Source organism: Sparassis crispa, assembly GCF_003851025.1.
Source record: "Sparassis crispa DNA, contig_000011F, whole genome shotgun sequence".
Classification (NCBI taxonomy): domain Eukaryota; kingdom Fungi; phylum Basidiomycota; class Agaricomycetes; order Polyporales; family Sparassidaceae; genus Sparassis; species Sparassis crispa.
Window position 1 is genome coordinate 603,227 of NW_020939757.1, and position 26,121 is coordinate 629,347.

Sequence of the window (26,121 nt, forward strand, 5' to 3'; positions counted from 1 at the left end):
AAGCGGTTACAGAACTTCACACAGAAGAAGCTGTTCGAGCGCCACGTCTGCGAGTACATGACAGAGGGTATCTCCCGCTTCGTTCTCCAGGTGCCATATTTCGACAACTCCGCGTGTCTCCGCTTATTGCAGCACAAGCCTGGGGGTCTCATTCGCGTCATGGATGACCAGGTGAGGCATCAATGGACCACATCATGCCCGAGTCATTCGCGAAGCGATGGGGTAATCACTCGTCCTTCAAGGCAGGCACGATGGATTCAGGTTTCCCCACGTTTACTGTTAATCACTTGCAGTCCAGTTACTGCATGGACGGACGGCCTCGGCCCCGATTGGTCCTTCGAATAGACAGTTCAGATGCGATGGAACAATCGTATGGGATGGTCCACCACAGAAGAGCAGCCACGCACACGATACGCTTCTCCCGCAGGCCATATGCTCTGTGAGGGGATACAGGCTGCAATTTTCTCTGAATTTCAGTAGATCGGGTTCGCAACTTGCTCGAAGTCGTCCATTTGCCCCGAAACTTCAAGGTGCTCACGACCTCAACCTACAGAGGGGATTTAGGCAAATTTTTGGTGATGATGCATTCGCATAGTTCGACCACTCCTACGTTGTAGACTAGTAAGATCATTCCCCACTCCAAGTAAATCTGTATGAATAATTCGATTATACGCTACTTCCAGGACTGTCGCCACAGCGGCATGACTCGTCACATGGGTCATCTCAGAGCTCCCACCATACGAGCGCGAATTCGACCGCAAAGGCCCGACCATCGACTTCAAGCACTGACACAACCAGTGCGTTCCTTTACCTGCCTGCTGCCTCTCCCTAATGGCTCCTGCAGATTGACTATCCCATTCAATATGCAGGATCAGCAGTTTCCTCAACTGGACTGTTTCGCTTTTTGTGCCGCTCACGGTGACTGGAGCGATAGGCTGCTTTAGGCGCTCAGTTATGGAAATTCACCCACTATGCGGGAGCTGTCCAACATGCCGCCAATCCCATCACTTTCGAGTCTGCGACTACCGCTGGACTACATGGGGCTGCCAACTCCCGACTGTGTCGATCTCCTGAAGATGATTGATGGCATGCAGAATGACATTTCCAGAACACGTATATGTCTTCCCTCAGGCCTGACTCTGACTCTGCTGCAGCTATCTCCACCCCTGCTACCACGCCGATGTCCATGCCTACCGCGTCACTCACGTCCACTCCCACAGCAGCACCGCCGACCTCAGACATGCCCGCCTCCTCCGCCTTCCTGTCCTTGACATCCGCTCCGGCCTTCGTTAACTTCCCTGAGCCCTTACCCTCAGTGGCGCCGTCGTCCTCACCGATCGCTTGACCTGCGGCCGTCCTCCAGTCTAGCTCTGCACCTGCACCCATGGAAGCACAATTTTCAAGTTCAACCTGCACACGGACAAGTGGACCATCACCGCGCAGCTCTGCATCATGTGTCTGATCAAGCGCGATGTGTCTGATCAAGTGCGATGTGTCTGATCAAGCGCGATGTGTCTGATCAAGCGCGATGTGTGTGCTTTTATGTAGCGATGCGGGTACTACGCAAGGTGGCCTGGAGTTGGCATCACGACTGTTGGTTCGATGCATCGTGAGCGGGTGACACAATGCGTACGGTGAGCCTTTGCATGGACATTTTCATTCGACAGTTCGAGACTGATCTCCCTTCTCGCCACTGCCCGCCTGTCACTGCATACGTCCTCCCCTGTACCAGATGTCCATCTTCAATCATCCTCTCCCCCAAGCTAGAAACGTACCCCACCTCTCGGGCACAACATGCTTTGGGAGACTAAGTAGAGTCCCTTTGTCCGAGAAAGAGAGGGCGTTCATTGGGGAAGGGCCGGCCGTTGCTCGTCGTCTCTAATGAATTAATGACGACTACAACATGGCCCCACCCTTTGTGACCTGGTGAGCAGCGTTAGCAGTGCACGGTACCCTCAGTCAATGATCGATGCCGTTGTTGGCGGTCATTGGTTTTTTGGATGGCACCTCCGTCTTTCCATGTTTCTATGCAGTAGTTCCGCTGTAACGGGGTTTCCGAATAGATCATCCTAAGCTTTGACGGTTCCCTTCTTATCCGAGTCTAACGTGTCAACGGGAGAAGTCCTAGAGTGTCTGCTAACATTACTTCAGGTTACTTCACGGGTCGAACAAGCAGATGGATTGCCAGTGTAAGTTCGTTATATTACTAACCAATCATCCCGTGGACTTGGGCAGCCACCGGTTTACCTATGCCTATTGGATCCGTTGTCTGGATGGATGAGGAATAGTGTGCTTACATCAGGGAGTATTTAAGGCGGTCCGAGCCATGGTGAAGCCGAAGAGCATGTCCACGGTATCTGTATTTTGCACATCTCTTGCAGCCCCAGTACTCCCTCCCCTCTGTGCCCCTTCGAAATGTCCTCACCTGTCTCTTGTACTGGACTCGAAGAGGCACTTGAAGAACACGTGTCATCGTATAATCTCGAGGACGATGTTACCGGAGAGGCAGAGGCCCATGACCCACTTCCATGGAGCGTCATTAAGCTTGTTCCTCTTGAAGAGGCTGAAGATGAATCCGAACAATCTGTCGGGAATGGTGGTACCTCTCCTTTCAATGGTGGTACTGCGAGCCACGGCACCACTGCCACAAATGGCAGTGTCGCTGGTTGGAATGGTGATAGGCCAGTGAATAGTCCTGGTTGGAGTGCAGTGCTTGACGCTGCCTCTCGTGGTGTCTCGGATGGCACAGACAAGGAATATTGTCAGTATTTTCTTTTCACCCATTCGTCCGATTTGCACCAAGAGACCTACACTTCTGCATGTCAGCACAAAGCACCAAAGGAGGGAATTGGATGCACGCACTCCCTTGTGTTCTAGATGGGGCTTCTTGATTTGCAGCCAGCATGGACCCATTATTCTGCGATAGACTTGAGCGCACCTAGTCTCGTCCCCGTTGCACTCTTCAATGCCTTCTCCACATTGAACAGAGAGAGATAGAACTGGATCTGGTTCATCAGTTATGACACGTCAGCACCAGTTTTGCATCCTCGAGCCATGCGACGCACCTCGAACATCACTGTTCCGTGGCATTCATGCTGGAGACATCTTCGCCCATACACGCCCGTCATCCGTGTCCGGTTACCACATGTGGGGTCATCACAGACAGTCCAGCCTTCGTAGTACATTGCGATGTGTTCCTGGATCTGCGTCTCCAGTTGCACTTGCAAACTAACTGTCCCTAATTTGCCATGGCACCCAGAACATGTCGGGCCAGCGGGGAGCAACAGTGAAGCCTTTATTCCATAAGACATAAGTCTGCAGTTCCCAAATTTAATGGCGGATCAGGCATGGCACCTCTCTGTCACTGATAGATGCGAAGGCAACTTCACCCTGGCACAAGCGGCATCGCACAACGAACAGATCTGTGTCCTTGAATCTCTCGGCATCTGACATCAACGAATCCAGAGTGCCGAAGGCCGTTCTTCCGCCCCATCCGGATTGCGGTATCGGCTTGCATCGAGCCCTGGGACATATTAAGTTAGAAATGGATATACGCAGCGTTCTCTTCTTCGTTCCACTGCTTACCCAGGCACTCGGCCAATCGTGACCGGTCGGTCCCTTCACATAAACGTTCGATCGGAGGCAAGATTTGGTGTGCCAGATAATGTTCGTAGTCTTAATACAATTTCAGTGTCTATTTCATGTCGAGGGCCTCCGACGGACTCACCAATCTTCAACTCGTCGCTTGCCCTTCGTACCTCATCGGGATCCTTCGCCCACTCAGCTTGAGCGGTCTTGCCTACCTCGCCGCTCTCACCTACGCAGAATACATAACGTATAACGTCACCCGATCGAGCAGTGCCGCCCCTCGCCTTCATCCTCAAAGCAACTTAGACATGTGGCTGGCTCTTAGCATTAGGGTGGTCCTCTGGGATGATGAACTCATCCAACTTGATCTTGCCTGCGCGAATATCCTCACCCATAGTTGTGAGATACTTGTGTATCCGTTCAACGACAGTTTCGGTCGCCTCTCCCGACAGAATCTGGTCTGGTACGTATCTGAAAATGTGTTGGTTTACGCACATTCCTAGAAGAAATGGTGACATACTGAGACACCACCTTAGATAACGCACAATACCCTCTGCACTTCATGTCCAACCCCTTCACCTCTGTGGATGGTCGTCCACCATCTTCGACCTTGATGGCCGCATACTTCTTCTCTTGTAACAGGAGCAAACGTTGGAAGATACCATCGAGGTCAATCTCCAAGAGTTTGTAGTGACCATTGACCGCTTTTTTGGGACTCTGCTGATATCTTGAGTGCCTCTGGAAGCTCAGTGATGTTGGAATTAACGAAGACCGAGTCCATATCTCCATAGACAACCTGCGAACGTAATCAGAAGAGCCTTCAAGTACAACTTCGACCCCACGCATGTCAAGCTGGAGACTCTGCTAGTTCACGAGTATGCATCAGAATCTCACGACCCTTGAATGTCATGGGGGCAGCGAGGGGAGGGCGTAGAACCTGGAGTACTCGAATCCCAGACAACCGCAAGTACTGTTCGCTGTAAGCTTCAATGCCATCTGTTTGATATCCCACTGCAGAAAATAATCAGTGGCATGCCACTGCCCGTGATGTGACTGATAGTACCTGAAGCAACTGTGATTGTGTCGCTTTGCGGTCTTTCATTAGACTTTTGGCCTGCCTACGCCTGTTGACAAGAGTAGCAATGGGACGGGGAAGAATGCCCTGGGCAACCTCAGGACTCAGTGATTCTGGGATTTTTTCTTCACCCTCCTGATCAGTTCATTCATCAGCATATTACAGTTTCCCCAACTGTACGTCCACTCACCTCATCCTCCATCCTGTCAACAATCATGAAGTCGATGTTGTACTCCTGGATGATAGTCGGATACAGCAAGTTGAAGTCCATAATGAGTATGAACTTGTCCCACAATCCACGCTTGGGTTCGAAGACTTATCCCACTTGCCTTTGGTCATCTTGCCTCCTTCTGCATCATTATCCCATGCCTCGATCTTCTCAACAGTGGCAGCCATCTTGCCGTACACCTTGTCAGAACAGATGTACTTCAAGCGATGGAATTCGTGCAACAAGATCTACTCGTTTCTCTCGGCACGTCCACCGTTGAGCGTCTTGTTCCTACCAAAGCCGGTCAGTCTGGAATCATGCAAAATAGCAAAAATAACTGACCATGAGTTTCCAGCCAAATTCGTCAGTTGCCTCGTCAAACGATGCATCTGTACCTTGGCCGCCAGCACCATCTAGTAGTAAGCATCTAGTTCACAATGCCGGACAAAAGTAAGAAGCCTGTCCGGCGAACTGACGCCACTGTCGAAGTAGCTGGCAGTATCATCGGGTCGATATCCTGCCTCTCACTCTTGAGATGAGTCTTGCACATTTCGGTGAGCAACCACATTGTGGACGAGATCATGCCCTAATAGTATATCCGTGGGTGTTGTAGTTTTTCAATGCGTGGACGCTCTGTGCACCTTCGCACCATCACTAGCAAGATCGCAGACCAACCTCCCATTGATGAATCGCAGGTTGCTCCCTTGCCTACCGATATTCAGCCATCTCGATTGCCTGAACTGGCCGATTCGTGACCAATGGTCTGCTTACAATTCTCTCATACGGTGGAGAAGGTCGTCCAGAGCGACCCCAAGGAACTCGTGCCCAACAATGACATCAGGGTCTGCTTTGTGAATTGTCACTAGGAGTGCGAATATTTCAGTCAGGAGATGTCTGAGAGGCAGAGAATACGAACCAAGCAAGCTGTTCAGCAGCATCCACTCATTCTTCATGAGGAGAGATGACTCCTATGCCATTGCGTCCAGCGCGTACTTCGAAGTTTGGCGGGAAGCGGTCCAAAGGTGGAACAAACGTATGTACAGAACACGGAAGAGCCTCTGGAGGCATAGGATCGTCAGTTTGCACTACATACAGGATACTTTTTAGTATGAATGTGCTGACAGATCTTTGAATGTACAGTTCGACCAGATCCTTGCCGTGGCACACACAATCTCGCGGTTGTTCTCCTTGTGATTGACAACGGTGTTGAGGTCGAGACTCATCACGGTTAATGGCAGTGTTTCCTTGGGAAATTGGATGTCCATATCAGAGAATGCATTGACGTCTTTCGGGTCCGACACCGTTGCTTCGACTTTGCACCAAGATACCTGCATGTCTATATGTCAGCATTAAGCATCAAAGAAGGGAATTGGATGTACGCACTCCCTTGTGTTCCAGGTGAGGCTTCTTGATTTGCAGCTAGCACGGACCCATTGTTCTGCGCTTCAACACCAGCGGTTCGAAGGCACTTGTGTTGGTACCGAAGATGCGTGAAAAGTTCAGGCTAGACACGTTACTCTAGATTTGTGGTTCTGCGGTGACTTCAGAGTATACCTTATTGCGACAAAAAGAGGGATGACGTACCGTCGAAGCCATGCACAACTTTCATCCATTGTGCCTCCCCTTTCAGTACGTCCTTCTCTCCGAACACGTACTTCCTCTTGATGAACTTTGCTCTCCGGCGCTTGATGCTGGCCTTCCTGTGAAAACAATCGAAGTCCTCATATACGTGTTTCATCTCGGGCACCACATTGGTCTCATAGGTGTTCCTCGCCTCGTCTTCCTCGATGCGCTGCGCTCGGGATAGGACAAATAGATTACACTGCAGGTTTTCGACAGTGACGCAACATGATAACCAGGCCTTCAAGACCTTGTCTCGGGTCTTTCCCATGAAGTAGGGATGCCCTTCATGTTCGAGATAATCAAGTCAGATGAATCGCAGAGAACCATCTTCCTCGAGGACAGATGTACTCGAGATGTAGATGTAGAAGTGGAGAGTGGGCCCAGCGTGTCATCGGTCATCACGCTGAGAGAGTCATAGACAGAGGGCCACGATGGGGTGTCATCCTCTTTGACTTTCTTGTCCTGCACATTGAGCTTTCGGTCAATAGACTTAAGCATTTTTTGCGTACACTCAAGTCTTCTGGCTTCGGTTTGAGTGACATGTCGCCATTGATGTCTTTGTCGTCGATGTCCATGAACACGTCCATGTCCAGGCCTTCAAATGACGTGTCGCCTTCGTCCGTTCCGCTATGGACGTTCATCCGTTCAAGCCTCTTGGTAGCGGGCGTCATATCAATGGCCTCCTTCCTCATCTTCTCCTTTGGGCTGAGAAACTGGTCATCACTTGACAGTCCGACACCATTGTCGTTAATTCTGTCAGATAAGGCATCAAAATAATCTGGATGGCTGTCCCTGTGATCGCCAGTAGCACGAGGGGGTGATGTTCTCGGCTTATCATATACAGGTTCCGGCCGTGTTTTGCGCTTGCACAAACTCCCACCGGCTTGGGCGAGAAAGGAATCCATGTCGCCTAAAATTAAAGCCATGAAGTCAGTCTCCTGCGCTGCAGAGACTATGGATCTATAAGTACTGACGCTCGGTATTACTGCTGGGGGCAGTGGCTTCGCCTTCACCTTCGAATTCACTTTCTCGTCGACTTTGCCCTTCCCTGCGGCACTTCTATCAGCAATGTGATGAGGAGTGATGGCAGCATGAATCACACGTACGGACGATTGTTGTGGCATGGAAACTGAGATGGAAACCTGAGAAAATAAAAGCCATGAGTACAGGTTCGGCTTTTCGCAAACGCGCAGTCAAATACTCACTCTAATGAAGCACAACTGTAGGAGGACACGGTCCTCACTCATGCGTGTGTGCGACCGGCGGGTTGTCGAAAAGCCTGGGTCCATCAAATGGGCCAGCAGGTCTCATTGGATGTGCACGAAGGCCTGGTATGTTATAGTCTGCATTGTGCTTCAGAGGAGGAGGTTGGCGATGGGGGACAGACGAGATACGTTGGACACTTTGGGGTGGAAGAGACTGCCTCTTGGAAGACTCAATGGATGGATTGATCACCACAGGAGCAGTAGATGGAATTAAAGACATGGCCAGTGGCTGCAGCAGTCCGTGCAGGGTGAGCATATTGAACGCTCAGAAAACTAGAATCAGGACCAAAGTCGATCTTCCGAAGTCGATCGACTGACACAAAGGTTCTGTAATGCATGCTGGGTTGTAGGGACAGACACAGAGTCTCGAGGGGGCGCAGGACCAATGTGTTATCGCAGACAAATTCATAAAACTTAGCAGGTAGCCGTTCGCAGACAAAACACGCGCGTATATTCTGAGTGGGAAGTGCCCGTTATCTACGACATAACACTTCCCTCTACCGAGGCTCCATTATCTCCATGCTCACAACCAGCATTATGGTGCATAGGCAATCGGTCATTCTCGCATACTTTTTCAATCGCTGATCCGCATCTCAGCTACGATGATTGACCCTGCTGTTGCATACCTGTCTGAGGAAGGATACGATGCAACAGCGCCCGACGTCTGGCTCAAGGCGGCGAAAGGTAGCGACTTCTCCGGAGTCGTATGGCCTGGTACGGACGGTCTGGTATATTGTCCAAGGCAACTGAATGCTGATCTCATTTCGCAGGTTCGCCGGCACTTGTCGAACCTTTTTCTTCACATGGTAGACAACTGGCTATCGCTTCAGACTGGTTAAATCCCGCTGCACAACAGTATGCAACTCCTTCTGTTTCACTGTACTCAAGTTCATGCAGTGAACTAGCTTTCACCTGTGCTGACGGCCGTCCATTCGGACCCAAATACTCCGAATTTCAGCTATCGAAACCTATCCAATACGGAAGAGGGCCGACATGAGTAGCTACAACGCGCTCAATCCGTACACCATAAACAATGCTATGGGGGCGGTGGTGTCGAACGGGACGTCCTACATAGGTGAGGTGATCTGGACAGACCCGAGCTGACTCGATCGACGAGTAGACAAATGTGGCGCATTCAAATGGCCTTACTGAATACGATACTCGTAAGTTGGACACGAACACATTTATTTCCGATGTTGGTGCAGATTCGAGATGCGGGATCTACCGTAATTGTTCTGTGTTTCGTCACCTTACGGAGTACCGGTAGGAATCATTAGAGCGCATTGTGATTAGCAAGGCTATCCAGCCGTCAGGTTTTTCACATCCGCAGCTCATGAGGCTATCCGTTGTTGAAGCACGGCAGGAGTTTTTACTCATGCAATACGACGGTGGTGGCGACCACTCTTTTTGAATGCGTCCGAAGGCTGATGTTGTATCTGGTGTTTTTTCAAGGTACATACCACTGCGGTCATCTGCGACTACCAGGTTCTGCGGCTACCACCCCGGGAAGCATAAAAGCCAACAATACACGGCCACTGCTTGCTGGATTTGCGGCAGCTGCGTGCTGACTTGTTGTCCTGCAAGATCTCTTGATCTGGAGAGGAATAATACCTCTGCCAAGCTTGAGTACTCACGTGAACAAGCTAGTCATGGCTATTATTACCATGGAGGGCCGAGTGGTTTAACCGATGATAACTGTAGAAGGTAATCAACAAGGTAGTCAACATTAGACGGTGCTGAAGCGAACGTTGGCGGGTCAGCGGCAGGAATGTTTACTCGCACAGCTGTGGTGAAGGTTGATCAATCGGGTGCCTCCTCTCCGATCCTTCCTTCTGTTGGGGAAACTATTATAAACCATCGAAAATAGCAGTGAACACATCCCTTGAGCGCGCTGCCTCACAGTTCCGTCTTGCGTGCCGTGGCGATATGGGCAATCGGGAACCTGATTTGGATGTCGAAATGTTCAGTGCACATTTTATCTGGGGATTTCTTCAAAAAATGCAGAAGAAAGGGCAAGTGTGTATCAGAGATGTGCACGGGGAGTTGGCTTCTGCAATAAAGATTGCATGTGAGGGGCACAGATTGAGGTGTCATACAATCCTGGCAGGATGCTGCGGCACGTCGTAGCGTGAGCGTGAGGGATGGAGGAGGGTTAGGCTCCCAGTCAATCGGGTTTGATTTTCCAACCAATCTTCGACAGTTGTAAGGAGACAAAAAAATTCCGTTCACCCCACAAGAATTTGTTCTTCAATGTAATGGTAAAGTAGCAAGCCATGGACAGTCCCCACCAGGCAGCGATGGGCAGGCCTTGCCGGTGAGACGTTGAACAAGGTTTGGAGGATTGCTTATAGGCGCCCAGTTGGACGTTGGTTGGACGTTGACTGAACGTTTTGTACTTTGATTGAATGCTGACTGGAGGTCAGTTGCACATTAAATGGATGTACACTACGTGCAAGACGTAGTTGCACGTTAAGTATGGTCCATACAATTGGGCGCCGATGCGCGGCACAGTACGAACAGCTGACTTGTAAGACTACCCCTCACACTTTAAGGCCCAATCCTTTATAAGGCTTTTTTCATCAATTAATCAAGTGCAACTGCATTACTCAACTTTAGAGACAACTCCCACAGTAGGATACAATTCCCAGCATAATTCAGACATTCCGAACTCAAGATTATCCGATTTTTCTGCTTGTGGATGCAACGCTGAGCACTGAGGTAACGTTCAACTCTCAACTTTCGGGCAGCTAATGCGGGAACCTACTGAAAATGGAACACCACCTGATGTATTCCAGATTCCCACCTCACCGTGCCGCCTCTTCAGGCTGCAAACACCTCTGCCGATTACTTAATTTATCTCCACATCAATACATAGTATAGTCCGAGCCCGAAGAAATGACACAAACAGAAAAAAGGGCTGGCAATGCAAGTATGAGGCTGTAGAAAAGCTCCACCAGCAAAATTAATCCTTTTGCGTGGACTTCTGAAAGGAATGAATCCGACAATATTTTATGAACCCCCTGCAGCCACCAAACCACAAGATCGCGACGCAGAGGTGGTCCGGCTGACTAATTGCTTGATTAGGGAATCGTCCGCTTCCGAAACCGTTATCGCCAGACTACTGCCGCAACGTTGAGGCAGCAGAGGTCATAACCATCAGGTCCAACGTTGAGGCCTTAACCGTCAGGTCCAATGAGCCTCAACGTTGGACCTGACGATTATGACCTCAGCTGACAGCATTGGAATAATTGATGAAAAATACCGTCATAATCTTTGGACCAAGAGCAATCAAGTCTGGCATGTCCAGGAATGAGGCATGCTTTTACAGCAGAAATCTGTATCTGACTTAACTAGGTACTCTGAGGACGACTGATAATCCTCAGGTTGCCCTATTGGCATTCAATTGAAAGGTGTTAGTGTCTAACGTTCTAACACCTACTGTCCTCCCGATCAAGATCTTCCACGAACGACCATGGTTCCGGCGGAAATTCGTAGATGCTGTATGAGTCAATTGATTCGGTTCTGGCGACGGCAAGAACATTTGACAATATGATGACTCTCACATAAGTGTACGGGGTCTCCATTGATGTTCCCTGTGACAATTATGTCTCCAGGTGTGACTGGACTGGACCTTGTGTTAGGTCACTGCGTGCTTCTGCGGCGTCGTTGTCATTAATGTTGTCATCAGAAAAGCGGCTGTGCCGCCAAGAATGCGTCGACATACAAGGAGGAATCAAAGCAGTGAAAGACACCAGAAGAGACCGACCGCCTCTTATATGGCCGAGAGGAGAGAAGTGTACTACGTCATCACTGTTGAGTAGCTTCCAAATTGGGAAGAGTCACTTCGCAAGCCGACTGGGCCGTCACCATGTGCCTTTGACTTTGACTACTTTGCTACATACACAAGTTTGTCGGACCCAAGACCGCGTGAAGGGGCTGGTTTGCTCAAGGTCCTATTCATATTCCTGCCGGCCACAGAACATAGAATGGGCAGTGAATATCGGAACGAGGATATGCAAAGGATCTCGGAGTCGAAGAAACGGTATGGACAAGCTGGAGTCTGCAGGCAGGTAAATGACTGTCCTAGTGATAGTGGATCATTCCATGGACGTTGTTCTGTGCTCCCTTGTCGAATATTTCTTGAGTCTCTGCCTTCAGTATAATCACTATTAATCACCATGTTCGCTCAATATTACAAGCTCTTACAACTGCCTTACATAGGTTTATAGTGCATTGTAATGGCATTGCAATCAGTCATCTACATTACCGAGCATTGCAACGAATTTGAAGGGATTACGAAGGTCACAATGCAGCCCCATTATTCTAATGGCTTACGATGACATTCTAACCTGTTATCACATGCGGGCGAATACTACAATCATCGGAATCCATTGTAACAATTGTGCACTTTTGCTGATGATCGTGTGGTTGATCGGAGAGTAAAACAATGCGCTGACTGTTGTTTAGCGGGGAATTCACTTGTGCTTGTACAGCATGTTCTCATGAAAGGTTCGCATTGCTTTTCGGTCTTACCGATGTAAATGATTTTGACCTGGAGAGGAGGTCACGACCGACATCTCGCATTTCGCTGTACGGTAGACTCGAATCTCGACGGGGAAGGTCAACGCAATGGATGGACCAGAAAGAGCCCCTTTTACTTTTCGCGGATCCTCCGGGTTCAGAAAGTATGGACGAAAAAGACCCGTTGGCCCTGTGAGTCTTTTGATGATTTCACCAACCCTTCAAGTTGTGATTACGCCAGTTCCCAGAGTCTTTGGAATCCTCGATCGATTGACATCGATCAGCTTTGGACCAACAGCCACCAACACGCCCTCTTAAATTGCACTGAACGCGAGGTGTCAAAAAGGAAGTTAGCCGTAGACTCCTCGAATCGCATTGATAGCAAGCAGATGGTTCGTTTTCTTTGCTGGATTCTGTGAATTTCAGTGTTCCATACATCCCACACTGCTGTGTTCCAAGTACGGTACAAGACGGTCAGTGCGGCGTCCTTTCGTCGTGTGTATCCATGATGCACATGAGCATATTTAGACAGCTTAATGAGAGTTATAACAAGATTCAAGTCACAGTGAATATCACAGCAGACTCAGTCTAGTCTCATCCTGCTGGACATTTCCTGGATGAAGGGATGCCAGCTTCTCAGTCCACCAGTCCTGCAGCTGTCTCAGAAACAAATCGTATGCCATTTGCTCCAGAGATACTGCAGCAACTAGTTCCAAGCCACCCTATCCGTCGAGCATGCACATAAACAAAACAGTATGGACACTGCCAATTAATCTTCCACCCCCAATTCCGCCAATCGTCGATAGTACACTCGTCGGTCAGTATACGGCCATCCGCGGGATCAAATTGTACATCGCCATCTTCCCAGACCGACATTTCCACTGAGTCTTCCAGCACAGACGTCTCCTCCAAAAGCCCGAAGCCGAAATAGCGTAGCTTCGGACACTTCATCGCAGGTGGGCTGATGGAGAAGAGATCATCAAGCTCAACGATGTCCTGTCGCCGGACATGATAGGATACTGGGGGGGTGAAAGATATTCTATGTTTGGGGACGATGCCACGGTCGTAAACGCAGAAGACAGCGACTGCGAAATGGAATCACTGACACATTAACGCGAATGAACAGCAAGAGAGAGGAAGTATTTCCTCACCGAGAGACCGTCGTCGATCGGAGTGTTGCCTACTAATGAGCTTTAATGCCCTTAGTCGCGGATAGTAGCTAAACAATGGAACAATTAATGATATCCTTAGACGGACCTCCAACTCTAGAGACAAGCAAACCCTTCCGTCCAATCATTGATGAAGGATGATTCCAGGAACGTCTGTCCCCTGGAGCCTACAAAATCAGTCCTATGATCTGGGAGAGAGGGGAGGGATGAACTGATATATGCGCAGACAGACTGTTGAATGCTCAATACAGTATTGCTCATGCGCTGTGCCTCAGCCTGAGGTTACTACTATTGTAGTCTCCCAAAGGCAGACTGACACTTTGCTTCAACCTTCGTTCCTCAGGATATCCGTGTCTGGCGTCTGCTATCTATAAGGCGGTCCTTATCGGTAGGTTGGGTATTTTCATCTCCGCACATCATGTGCACGCGACGCGTCAAAACGCATTCTCATCTCCCCATGCAAGTCTCGCATTTCTGACGCATCCTCATAGTTCTCCGGTGCACAGGGTGTTCTCCTGTTATGTACTGTCTGTAGAGTGAATATATTTTTTTAGAAAATCTATGCCTCAGGGCCCTTAGAACAGCTAAATCCACTAGTACTGTATTTTCGGTGGGGATACCAGTATGTTGCACTGTTTACAACTTTGGTAGTGGTAGCCAGAGTGACTCCCAATTAGCCTTATAGATTTTTCAACTGTCTTATGCTGGAAGGAGTAACAAAATTATTGGGATGTGACAGTGTCCAAGTTCAAGCCAGAACTTTCACAACCCATCCTCAGTAGTTGCTTCTCTTGTTACCTATTGGATCTGTTTCTTTTGCTTGTCGCCTACAGCTTAAAAGGCATACCATTTGACTGAGATATCTCGAATGTAACAATGACCGCTTCCCTGAAGTATGAAGTAGTATCTGCGCACCACGAGCTTGCAGAGCACTTGTTCTCTCATTTCTAGCTCCGACTCATTTTCTTGCAGGCGAGTTGATCGGTCACATAATTCCTTCCTTGCAAGTCCAAGCTCCGAATGAAATTGGGGACCTACCAATAAGCCCCCCACGTTAAAAACTAGACTATACTATTGCCGATTTCAGAAGTCTTGTCGCGCGGCCAAATATACACAAATTTCCGCCTGGGCGACCTCCAACTTTGAACGCAGATATCTCTTCAACGGCTGGGCCGTTTCTCTTGATTCTTGCATTTTCGGACTCTCCTGGTCAGCGCGCAGGGCATGGTATCAAGAAAAATACATATTCGGACCGTTCAATACTCGCGGATCTGGTGGTCATCGCACTAGCTCAGAACTGACTTTCCGTGCAGCAGACAGCCCTAATACTGGAGAAAGTGTTCTGAGAGGACTTCTTAGGATCATAGAGAGGGCATGGTATGCAATTTGAAGGTATGCATGTGCTTGTTCTCACTGCGGGATTCAATCTGTGATCACAGCGCTAGGAGCCTGTTGCTAGATGGTCGGAAACATTCCCTTGTTTGCATTTTTTATATCTTACATGTTTTATGTTGACATCTGGATGGTTTTAAGCAGGCAGCAGATGGTAGAAGGCACTCAGGATAGTGGGGGTTGTGCTGCAGTTGGTATGACACTCAGGCCCTTGAATCCATTATTACCCATCTTCAGAACTGTCATCCTTCATTCCTGATCCATACATGAGTGCTATATGTATTCTGTACACAAAATACACCAGAATATTTGACAGTAGCATGAGTTCTGTAATCTCATGAGATGTGCTATGCAGTCCGAGATGAATCACATACAATCCAGACCCTCTCAGTCCACAAATGCATATCACTGCCCTGTCTACCATACTACCAGAGAGCCTCCACCACCTTCCAATGTTCTCTGACCCATCCAACAATGACAAACTCGCTTCTGAGCCAGAAGGAAGCTGCCAAAAACAGCGAACAGAGATAGCAGAGAAACAAGATGTTTCTTGATACCATGCCCTGCGCGCTGATGAGGAGAGTCCGAAAATGCAAGAATCAAGAGAAACGGCCCAGCCGTTGAAGAGACATCTGTGTTCAAAGTTGGAGGTCACCTAGGCAGAAATTTGTGTATATTTGGCCGCGCAACAAGACTTCTGAAATCGGCAATAGTGCACATTGCTTTTGTCCGTCGTCCATTTGCCAGGTTCCATCTCATTGACAGTATCTCAACATCGCTGACAAGAGTTGGACACACTCTTCCTTGTACCATATTTCACATCCCATCTCATTTCATCTGAATGGTCAGATCTCTACCCCCACATCAGGCTACCAGACGAGTTCAGGGTAGAGAAATGTCATTAGCCCCTGATACTGTTCATCCGATGCCAACGGCTACTCTGTCGAATGACTCAAACTTACCTGCATTCCCTTCTGAGACACTCGTAGAAATATTCCCCCATCTTCGCACTGCCGATCGACACCAAGCATCGTCAAAAACGGCTCTGCTAAATCTGACCTTAACGTGCAAGGCTTTCCTTTTCATGGCACAGCCCTTTCTGTTCGAGTCTTGCACATTCAATATGTCCCACTGCCGACAGGTATCTGTTCTTTTCCGCAGATGGAGCAAACTTGAGCCGCTGAATGTCGAAGAACACGAGCATACCCTGGGTAAACTGGCCTTTGTCAAGCAGCGACGGATTGCACCGTGGTTGAACAACTGCTGTCTTATCCCAGACAATTATCCATCAATGGCATTAATAGTCAAGAGTCCCCGCTCTGTGGGTGACGATGCTCATGCACGCATCATCGCCGATACCTTCTTTCATGATGTTTTACCCAAATTAACGAACCCATACATCTTACGATGACCCATGTCGCACTCAAGACATCCCACTTATATTCCCTGTGAGAGATACCGCTCGTCTTTGAATCATTCCATTTTGACTCATGTTCCATTGACAGGGAAGACGAGAATATTGTGGATGATGTTTGTTGTGACTGCAATGCCATTCTTCCTGTTCAGCAGCTGTGGGTCAAACCGAGTCAGATCTTTGGGCGACACGCATACATTCCCCTTCCTCACCCCGCGCATACCGAATATCTGTCGTATGTCCTAGACAACCAACTGAGCGATTCTCCAGAAGAGCACCTCCTGTCATGGCTCTCATCTATAGGAACATTCCCCTCTCTGCATTCACTGGAAGTTACTGGTGCTACATGTGATTGGTGCCCTATTCTCTCCCAGTGCCCTTACCTGGAGCAGCTCTCCTTCTGGCAGAAACACGTATCTACACACAGGCTCCTTCCCACCGTAGTTTCGAGTTAAGGGGGGCGATATACAAACATTTCACGCAAGCTTCATCCCAGAACATATCAGCCACCGATCACATGATAATCACGTGAAAATTCAAACTCCCTAACTTTATTCCCCCCAAACTTGAATGCTTCACTGGCGTCTGCGAGCTTGCGAGTACGACGCCAGTTAAGCGCCGGCTTTATAAGCGCGACGCTCACCGGAAGGCGGGCGACACGTGTTTCGCTCTCGAGGTCCGTGCGCACTTCCCCTAAGTAGGAAGGAAGTGCGGACAGGTCCCCTCACCTCCTCTCTCTCTACACGCCGCCGCCCCATCCCGGTCTCGCTTTTTTCTACCCACCCACCTCCCATTCTCTATTCTCTAGCCTGGTTAGGTATGGTCTCGTCTCCCCGGCTGACCCGCCATGGTCTGGCCGCGGGATCACTTGCCAGGCTCCGAAGGTTCTGCGGGCCGATCTCATCGGCTTTCCCCTTTTGGGAATTTGCGCCTCCGAGTTCCGCTCCCTCACGAAGCCCCGCAGAACCTTCCCCCCGCCCGTCGAAATTCGTATGCAACACTGCGTGGCGCACACCCATTTCGGCGTTCTCTCCCGCGGACAATTTTATTCGTCTCGAAATAAAATTGTCTCCCTCACGGCTCTTCCGCAGTCAGCGCGCTATATACAAAGCCTCCACTACGGCTGGCATCAAACATTGGAACAAACAAACGCCACCCGGGCGCGTCTCACAAATCAGGCAGTCGCGCACCGCATTTTCCGCAAAGCTTACCGGTATTCCTCCACCTGCTTGAGCCTCATCCGCTGTCTCGCAACCTTTTGTCGTGCTAAGTCTGAGATAATATAATGGATTTCATATATAACTAGCTATACAAGTCCTCTTCCGCACCAAAACTTATGTGCAAAGTGAATAACAAGGGCGTGCTGCTCTCGAGGTGCAACCTCCAGAATATATAAATTCCAGGAAAATGCGGTGCGCGACTGCCTGATTTGTGAGACGCGCCCGGGTGGCGTTTGTTTGTTCCAATGTTTGATGCCAGCCGTAGTGGAGAGTTTGGGGGGAATAAAGTTAGGGAGTTTGAATTTTCACGTGATTATCATGTGATCGGTGGCTGATATGTTCTGGGATGAAGCTTGCGTGAAATGTTTGTATATCGCCCCCCTTAACTCGAAACTACGGTGGGAAGGAGCCTGATCTACACACATCGATTCAGTATCCTCACCAACCCTGCCCTTGCTGAGGTTGTTCCGCGGAACGTGGATGGACGCGAAACGCGATGCACTGGGCCTGACAAAACCTCGACATCTCGTGATATCAGGAGAGCGCCCCCCGGGACCTGGAGAGTCGGTCGCTCTACCGTTCTTCAAAATAGACAGTGTGCTGGCTCTACATATGGGCTTGAGGGAGGATTTCGGTGACCTGGAATCGCTGGACCTTGTTATTTTCGTTTTTTTCAGATGGTCTTATCGTTCAGCTGCTTGCGTGCTGTCCACGTCTGCGGGCGTTGAAGCTCAGTGGTCCGTTCGAAGGCACCGGTCTTTCGGTGAGGACGCTAATAATATGCCTGTCCCTCAGTATCTGATGAACGGTGTCGCCTTCCAGGCGCTGTCGCGTGTATTGATGGCAGTGGCAACTTCGCCGAACGTGGAGTACCTTTCCCTTCCTTCCATCAACTTCAAAAGCGAAGACCTGCGTTTGATAGACGCCACGGTTGCATCTTTGTCGGCTCATCTGCGGATACATTGTCCAATGCTGTGTTATGTTTGCGTTCAGCTTACAGAGATTGACGTGCCGGTCCATTTTGCACAACACAGGCTTCTACGATTTGATCATTTTCGGGTCTACGAGACAACCGAATAGCGTACCATTGAGGATTGGAGGAATAATGCATTGCAGTGTTCGTCTACCCGGCTTATTTGGTGGAGATGAGGATGCCATTCTTTCTGTACTTCCAACGTTGTGATGCATTCTGTTCACGATGAGCAAAAGAATATGTCTGCAGTAGGGATGAAAATTTTGAAGCAGAGCTAGTAAATCACCAGACATGTGCACGGAGAACTACGCTACGTAGCAAACAGATATGAGTCAAATTACGATCCCGAGGTTGCTCAGGATCTCCACCGTGGTATTCCACAGCTCCTCCGCCAATTCTGGGCTCTTCGCATCCTGGTTCGGCGGCGAGCCTAGCTTCCCCGGTGGCTCGAGGTACGCGTCCTTGTAAACGTCTGGTTGGGCACGAACAGCCGGCGCGGCGGCGGCAAAGACGGAAGTGTACGCGCCCTTCGACGGGGTCGCCCAGGCGACGTCCACGAGCAAAGAGAACAGCGTCGAGACTACTGGGGGAAGGTGTGCGGCATCGTTCCGCAAGCCCTCTATGCGAGACGACAATTAATATGAGCAATATACTGTAGGAGGTTGGAGTCACACCTGTCCGTACGGTCCCTGGGTTAAGTGCCATGGCGATTATGGGCACACCGTCGGCGTCAAGCCGCTTCTGCAGCTTCTGAGTGAACAGAACGTTGGCAATCTTACTCCGGACTCATCATACAGAGTCAGGATATAGCAACTGCACCGGAAGCCGTGCACTTACAATATCTGGATAGACCCGGCGATAGATCATGCGCATGCTCGTCATTGAAGTCGCCGAGATTACGGAAGCGAACGCCTCGCTTCAAGAACATGATACCGTCTGAGGCAACCTGACATCGTGCATCAAATATGTGAAGAAGGGAACTAGTCGGGAGGGGCACCCACATTGACGATGCGCACGTCGCTGTTAGGTTCCTTCGCCGTTCGGTACAATAACGGTAGCAGAGTATTGGTAAAGACGAACGGACTGACGTGACTGAACGGCAGACTGTGAGTTGTGGGCGAGGAACATAGAATAGTCCTCCTACTTTATAGCCATGACATCTTGTATCCCTGCATCCTCCAATCAGTCTGAGTTATGTGGTAAAGTATCGTGAGAACATACCCTCGCTTGTCAGAGCATACGGGCCACGAGGCCTGGGCGTAATGTCATTGAGCTCTCGCCTTACGCACCTGCAAGGTACTCACATGGCCGCGTTATTGACTAGACAGAGCGATTAGCCGTAAGTGAGCGTAACCGCATGGATACTCGACTTACTTAAAACGTCTAATCTTTGTTCCTTTGCTATGAGCTGTTCTGCAGCCCTCTTCGCGTTACGCGGATCGCTCAGCTCAAGATCTAGCCAAACAATTTCGCCGTTCCCCGGTGCTAGACCTTCGGTCTGCAGCCGAGCTATCGCAGCCTTGGACTTCTCCTCGTTGCGCGCGGCCATGTATACCTTGGCGCCGTGCCGGGCCAAATGCTGCACAGTCGCATATCCAATGCCCGAGCTGTCAGGTCAACAGTCGAATCGAATGTATCAGTGGAGTTTTGATTCAACAAGGGCTGGTATGCTAACCTGCCTCCTGTGACAGCGATAACTTTGCCCTTCAAATCCGGCAAGTCGATGTCAGGATTGAACGATCGCGAAAAGAGGCCCATCACTGTATTCGTCTACGAAAAGATTCGGTCAGCACTTCGACTGTTGCCGCGCTATTTGCAGACTTCGTGGGAGAGAGTCAGGTAATTTGTCGGGACTCGGGAGAATCAGTTACTTCTCGACGGGTACACGTGGCTCGCTACCGCTGTAATGATCAAGTTGGCAACCTATCCATTATACAGGCACTTCGAATGGGCAATGCAATGTTTTGCGCCAATGGAGGACAAAGAGCAACGAATTCGTTGAATGGTTGGAAAACATGTCATGCCGCATCATACATATCCGGCCGTGAGTTGGTGCGGGGCGTCACGTCCACGTGACTACACCATCACGCGTATAATTCAAATGTGCGCTCACGTTTTGCGCTTGCTCTCCAATCACTGCAAGTAAGTATTCACTTTGTGATCCGGTCGAAGGCTTGACAATATTTTCTGCTGAGAGCTACACGCAACTAAGAGCCAGCGCAATTATCAAGAAGTTAGCGGAGTGCTTATCACGCAAGTTTACCTGCCAATGTTGGCTGACGCTAGTCTCGACGGACAAGGTGGCCGTGTAGGCGTGCTAAAAAGGCCAGAGCGGCAAAGATACGTATAGCAGGCGCCGTTATAGTTGATTTTCCCTCATGAGACAGCACGGGGTTCTGAGATATAAATATTTTTGCAAAATTTACAGTGCAAAATATTGTGAAATTACGTGAGCGGCACAGGGAAACGTCCCAAGCTGTCTGCGACTTGAGCTCATCGTGCGCGACAGCCAGCACGCTAATTGTCTCTGTCATTGGTATCATTTCCGGTCTCGTTCTCGTCTTTGCCATTGTCTCTGCCGTCCCCTGTCCCCCAAGGGCTCGTTCAATCCGTCTATTCTCCAGGGACTCTACCTCCCTCTCCTCGCCATCTTCATGGTGTCACAACCCTCAGCCGTTCCTAATTCTCTACCTCTTTCTTACGCTGATCGCGCAAAGAAGGCTCAAAATATCAGGCAAAAAGGTCAGGTCTCATCGCAAGGCATCGGCGTCTCCCCTGCAGCTCCGATATCTGTACACCCATCGTCTGCGCCGAGCACATCGAGCGCATTGTCAGGAACCAGTTCTGGTCCATCAAAACCATCGTCGTCGAGCGTTCAGGATACTCCAGCTTCTTCTGCGATCTCTACACGAACCACTTCCAGGCCGTCCTCTCCGACCATAGCTCCCAAGGATGCGAATGGTGACGTAAACCACACTAACTCCCACCCACCAGAGCGGCCTCCACCTGCTCTCAAACCCGCTGCGGCACCGCCTGTCAACGTTTGGAACTTACGCAAGGAGCAGATGGCACAAGCCCGCGCACTCTCACAGTCTCAGTCGTCGTCGGTCTTGCTGCGCGGATCTTCACAAACTGGAGGCGCCGCGATGCCGTTACCCACCTCTTCGAGTTCATCTGATACGCCAGAAGCAGGTCTGGCTTCCGCTTCGACTACGCCTGCTTTGCAAAACGTGACCAACCACAGAGCGAGTTCATCCTTGGGATCCGGTGTGCCTGTCAATGGTCGTACAACACACTCCAACGATGAAGACGATGCCTTTGTTGTGCGGGCGAGGTTACCGCCCACAGTGGACGATGTTGAAAGCTGGCCTGAAGTGGGCAAGTCCGCGCCGCCGGTGAACGCTGGGACAGATGGGAAGGACAAGGACGAGGGTGCACACGAGAGGGAGAGGGACGGTTCGCAGCCTTCATCGAGGAAAAGTGCGTATTTCTCCCCCTCATGCGGTATTTAATACCGGGACATCATCGAACGTACCGCTAATGGGCTGCGTCCCGTTTCGCTGCCCGTTTCAATCAGGCGAGAAAACAAAGTGGGTCCCGATACCGCCGCAAGAGCTGCAAGCTGCGGCCGACGCACTACAGCAGAGTCGTGCGCCGCATTCGCACGCACGCAATAGAGCCCAGCAGCATGCCCCTCCGCGCACCCAAGGCTCGTACCCTGCGTCAGGGTCTGGCTCTACTTCTTTGTCTGCCTCGGGTTCAGCGCAGGCCTCTCAGGGGCAGAGTAGAGCACATTCATCATTGGGCGTGCGCCCTTCAGCCTCGCACGCAAGCTCCGTCTCGCAATCCCAAGTGCAGAGCCGCACTGGGAGCGCCCACTCTAGCCCACGCCAGCCGTTTACGCGTAGGCGTCTCCCTGAAGAGGGCGGTGCTGGTGTGGGTCCGATGCACACCGTCAACAGGAGCATACGCTCCTCAAGATCGGGCTCGCCGCAGCTATCTGCGCCCCCGTATGTCCCTCCAGCGGAATACAACCCTCGCATCGCCGCGATGCCATATCCTCCGCCCAACATGGGCCCCCCACCCGAATCGCTCAACCCAGACATTAGCAATAGTATCGCGTACTACCAACCAAACATGAGCGCCCCGCGCTCGTACAACACGTCGCGTGGCTCGCCGGCACAGAACCCTTACGCTCTTCCGCCGGCCATGTATCCCGCCCAGCAGCTGCCGGGAATGCCCATGAACCCGTACGCCAGTGCGCCTTACGGGCTGTATTCGCAGTTCTCGTACCCCTATGCTCCTCCTCCTTACATGTTCTGGCCCGCTGCGGGTGGGCCCCAGCCAATTTCGTCCTCGCCGGTTCCCATAGTGCCGCCTATGGACGGTGGAGTCCCACCTCCCACAATGATGGCGCGACCGCCGCCGCCTGGTGAGTCCGATGCCGTTGCGGGCTATCGCGAGGTTGGGTTTGTGCTCCCACCCCCTGCGGCATACGAACGCGTGGAGGAGGAGGCTCAAGGCGAGGTCGAGCGCGGTCGGCGCGGGAGGGAGCTGAGTTTCGGGAGCATTGGCGTAGCGGGCGCAAGCAAGAGCCCGAGCCCCGCGCCGCCGTCGGGCTCACCAGCAGAGGCGAGTAACAATGCAGGTGGACTAGGGTTGGACACCGGTGTGCTGGAGGAGAAGGGGAGCGGAGAGGAGAGTGGAGACAAAACATTCACGACGTTCTCGATTGGCGTTGCTCCTGGTGAGCCTGGGCCGGCGCGCATCCGCTCGCGCACGCGCACGCAGTCGAGGGGCGGATTGGGCGATGGCGTGTCCCTGAAAACCGCGCTGGAGCCGTCCGAGCCTTTAGCAATAGCTGAGGATGTGAAGGCGGGCCGCACGACTGCACAGACCGCGGCGGGAGAAGTAGAAGTGAAAGTCATCGATTTAACGGACCCAGAGACGAAGTGGGAGTTTGGGACGACGAAGCGTGCAGAGACGGAAGTAGAGGCGAGAGAAGCGGGGACGGAAGGTGTGGCTACGGGTGTTTCCCCCTCTAATGCGTTGGGCATGTCGCCTGGCCCGGCTGCCGTGCCTGTGCAGGGAGAGGGCTACCCACCGGCAAGAGTTCCATCAGCACAGGTCCCCGGTTATGTGCGTGCGCCCAACTATGTGCCGCCTGTCGCAATACCTCCCATGGGCTCGACATTGACCCACCTGAAGGACACTGGTTCTCCGTCTACCGCTCCGCAGAGTGCATTACCCCCGACGTCAGCGGCTTCATCGGGACTTGGAGACGACTGGGAGGTAAAGGACTATGGATACGGTTTCGGTCGCGGGTTCGCGCCGGCCATGACGAGGGAGGAACATATGCTGTTGCGGGAACGAGACAGACGCGATCATGCCGAGCGCGAATACTATGGGCGGCCGCGTAGGGGCTCATATAGCGGCGGCTACGGATACGACCGCGGTGGACACGAGCGAGGGGGCTTCGAGCGGGGAGGATACAGTGGACGGAGGGGCCGAGGCATGTATGGTGGGCGGGGAGGCTACCATTCGCGCAATTTCTCGAGAGGCGGGTATCAGCAGGGTCCGCCCCGCCAGCCACCGTTCGTCGTGCAGCCTCCACAGAACGAGCTCAACAGCTACTACGCCCCGGCACCACAGCCTGTGACATCATACATTCCGCCGGCCTATGAAGGCTACGCGTATCCGCCGTACGCCGCTGCTCAGCAGCCTGTCCAGCCTGTCCAGCCAGTACCGCCGATGCCGATGCCGCTGTCTCCGCTGTCGTTCCCTCTGGACCCGACTAGGTATTATCTCCTGGGCCAGCTGGAGTACTACCTCAGCCCACAGAATATGGCACAGGACTTTTTCCTCCGTCAAAGGGTGAGCCTATTCAAATCTATGATTTTATCTCCATGTTGATGTCGGGCGTCTGCCGTTTAGATGGATTCTCGCGGATGGATCTCCATTTCGCTGATTGCATCGTTCAACCGCGTCAGGCAGTTGACGGTGGATCTGCAACTAGTCAGGGACGTCCTGACGCTTTCCAGTCTCGTTGAGGTCAACGGTGACTGGGTCCGAATGCGGCAGTGGGAGCAGTTCGTACTGCCGAATGCCATCGAGAGCACCGTTGAGACGGAGCTTCATCGTGATACTCAGTTCCAGGCGGCCGAAGAATTACTTGCTGCATACGATGGGGCGGAAGCGGGTTCAAACCCTGACGGTGAAGGAGAAGCGGAGGGAGATGAGGAGGACGAGGAAGATGTCGTGTTTGTGCTGGGCAGAGACGCGAACCGACCATGGACACCCGAGCGACGGCCTGCCTGAAAATGGGCTATACGTTGTGACCCCTGCAGCCACAAACGTTTTGCGTCCGCGATCGCTGGGCACTTGGACCCCAAAACATCATGCAGGTATTCCTGCCATATCCATAGAATGCTCGGCAATGTCGACATATCCACCAACGAACTTTGGCATGACTGGTCATCACGCTTACTGTTCCGGGACCTTGCTCTGAATTCCATTGTGTGAGCAATCTTGGCTTTTCTTATCTGTTGTTCTATTTTCTCGATCCGCTATCGTATCCCAGCTGTTGCAATGACAAACGATCTCCGTACGTCCCACACGTTTCTCCTCCCACGCCATAACTGCATATCATGTTGCTGAGCTCTCTTTCTTCTTGGGGTCATTCTCCATATGTTATTATATCCTCTCCGTACATATGTTTCTGTGATACACTAGGCCTGCTTCGCCTGTTACTCTTTCCTCTCTCTGCTGTTGGTTCTCGTCTGACCGCTCCAGGTCTACCCCATACGTACATCGGTCCTCTGATCATACAATGAAACTTGTCCTCGCTGTCTCGTACTGTCATTAATTGTGCAGAAACCGCTCCGGTGGACGCTGCTGTCTGACAGTTGTCTGACCCGACCGTCCGGGCGCCTTCGCTCCGTCGCATTATCTCTCAATTCAGTCCGGATCCACTATTTCAAAGACCTACCTTGGGATGGCGTAGAAACTGGCCCTTGATGCCGTGCCCTGTGTTCGTTGAGATTATCTGACGAGCGCACCATCTGCCACCAAGAGTCTCCGTGTGCAAGCATGGTTTTATCTTCCCTTCCAGGATTTCTGAACGAACGGTAAGTATCGCCAACACCTGCTGCACACCTGCTACCCCGTTTTGCGGATACGTACCTCGAATAGAGGATAAGCGCCCGTACGTTGACGCGCACGGTTGACAGGAAATGGCGGCGTTCAGGCCTTCTGCGTCCCGCCTCGGCTTAGTTCGACTTGTCTGCTTCACCACAGGTTAAAGGTATCGCAAATTTGACACGCAGATATGTAGAGCGCAAAGAGTGCGCAAAGTCAGGTTTGTGCATGCACCCTTTTCCCAGGTATTTATTTAGGACAGAGCATACGACACGGATGCATGTTGTCCCGCAGCCGATGAGCTGGTGAGGGGCGATAGTTTCGACCCGGAGAAAGGTCAGTCTCCTCCTGATATGATTCGTCATGCGGGGCGCTCCTCCAAATCAGAGGAGAGCTAGATAAACGTGGCTCGAGAAGCTCATCATCGTGCTCATGTCACCTCTCACGGAGATCTTCTCCCGATCTATTGATAATTCTATCTTCATAAGTGTAGGCTGCCTGTTCCTGCTTGCAAATATAAGATGCACAGTGTGCAG

General features: G+C 51.2%; 8 protein-coding genes across 8 annotated transcripts; 4 read left to right on the forward strand and 4 right to left on the reverse strand.

Moving 5' to 3' along the window:
* Window positions 1-971: 971 nt before the first annotated feature.
* Window positions 972-1,345, forward strand: SCP_1101970 (hypothetical protein; the record flags this gene model as incomplete). Its single annotated transcript, XM_027762632.1, has 2 exons — window positions 972-1,113; window positions 1,155-1,345. The coding sequence occupies 2 exons, from the start codon at window positions 972-974 to the stop codon at window positions 1,343-1,345; spliced, it is 333 nt and encodes a 110-aa protein (XP_027618433.1).
* A 1,070-nt stretch (window positions 1,346-2,415) lies between these two features.
* SCP_1101980 (hypothetical protein) lies at window positions 2,416-2,877 on the forward strand (the record flags this gene model as incomplete). The annotated part of the gene is made up of 1 exon (XM_027762633.1): window positions 2,416-2,877. One exon carries the CDS (start codon window positions 2,416-2,418, stop codon window positions 2,875-2,877), a length of 462 nt encoding a protein of 153 aa, XP_027618434.1.
* A 575-nt stretch (window positions 2,878-3,452) lies between these two features.
* Window positions 3,453-4,434, reverse strand: SCP_1101990 (hypothetical protein; the record flags this gene model as incomplete). Its single annotated transcript, XM_027762634.1, has 5 exons — window positions 3,453-3,523; window positions 3,586-3,675; window positions 3,728-3,817; window positions 3,980-4,059; window positions 4,109-4,434. 5 exons carry the CDS (start codon window positions 4,432-4,434, stop codon window positions 3,453-3,455), a joined length of 657 nt encoding a protein of 218 aa, XP_027618435.1.
* A 60-nt stretch (window positions 4,435-4,494) lies between these two features.
* SCP_1102000 (hypothetical protein) lies at window positions 4,495-4,934 on the reverse strand (the record flags this gene model as incomplete). Its single annotated transcript, XM_027762635.1, has 3 exons — window positions 4,495-4,599; window positions 4,652-4,798; window positions 4,854-4,934. 3 exons carry the CDS (start codon window positions 4,932-4,934, stop codon window positions 4,495-4,497), a joined length of 333 nt encoding a protein of 110 aa, XP_027618436.1.
* A 1,455-nt stretch (window positions 4,935-6,389) lies between these two features.
* On the reverse strand, window positions 6,390-7,783 carry SCP_1102010 (hypothetical protein; the record flags this gene model as incomplete). The annotated part of the gene is made up of 5 exons (XM_027762636.1): window positions 6,390-6,403; window positions 6,456-6,663; window positions 6,843-6,956; window positions 7,004-7,636; window positions 7,700-7,783. The coding sequence occupies 5 exons, from the start codon at window positions 7,781-7,783 to the stop codon at window positions 6,390-6,392; spliced, it is 1,053 nt and encodes a 350-aa protein (XP_027618437.1).
* Window positions 7,784-17,955: 10,172 nt separating this feature from the next.
* SCP_1102020 (hypothetical protein) lies at window positions 17,956-18,555 on the forward strand (the record flags this gene model as incomplete). Its single annotated transcript, XM_027762637.1, has 3 exons — window positions 17,956-18,109; window positions 18,153-18,238; window positions 18,298-18,555. 3 exons carry the CDS (start codon window positions 17,956-17,958, stop codon window positions 18,553-18,555), a joined length of 498 nt encoding a protein of 165 aa, XP_027618438.1.
* Window positions 18,556-18,780: 225 nt separating this feature from the next.
* Window positions 18,781-20,206, reverse strand: SCP_1102030 (Uncharacterized oxidoreductase; the record flags this gene model as incomplete). The annotated part of the gene is made up of 9 exons (XM_027762638.1): window positions 18,781-19,067; window positions 19,123-19,233; window positions 19,286-19,394; window positions 19,450-19,540; window positions 19,593-19,617; window positions 19,670-19,701; window positions 19,753-19,768; window positions 19,823-20,055; window positions 20,124-20,206. The coding sequence occupies 9 exons, from the start codon at window positions 20,204-20,206 to the stop codon at window positions 18,781-18,783; spliced, it is 987 nt and encodes a 328-aa protein (XP_027618439.1).
* Window positions 20,207-21,102: 896 nt separating this feature from the next.
* On the forward strand, window positions 21,103-24,766 carry SCP_1102040 (predicted protein; the record flags this gene model as incomplete). Its single annotated transcript, XM_027762639.1, has 3 exons — window positions 21,103-21,928; window positions 22,026-24,322; window positions 24,383-24,766. The coding sequence occupies 3 exons, from the start codon at window positions 21,103-21,105 to the stop codon at window positions 24,764-24,766; spliced, it is 3,507 nt and encodes a 1,168-aa protein (XP_027618440.1).
* Window positions 24,767-26,121: the final 1,355 nt, after the last annotated feature.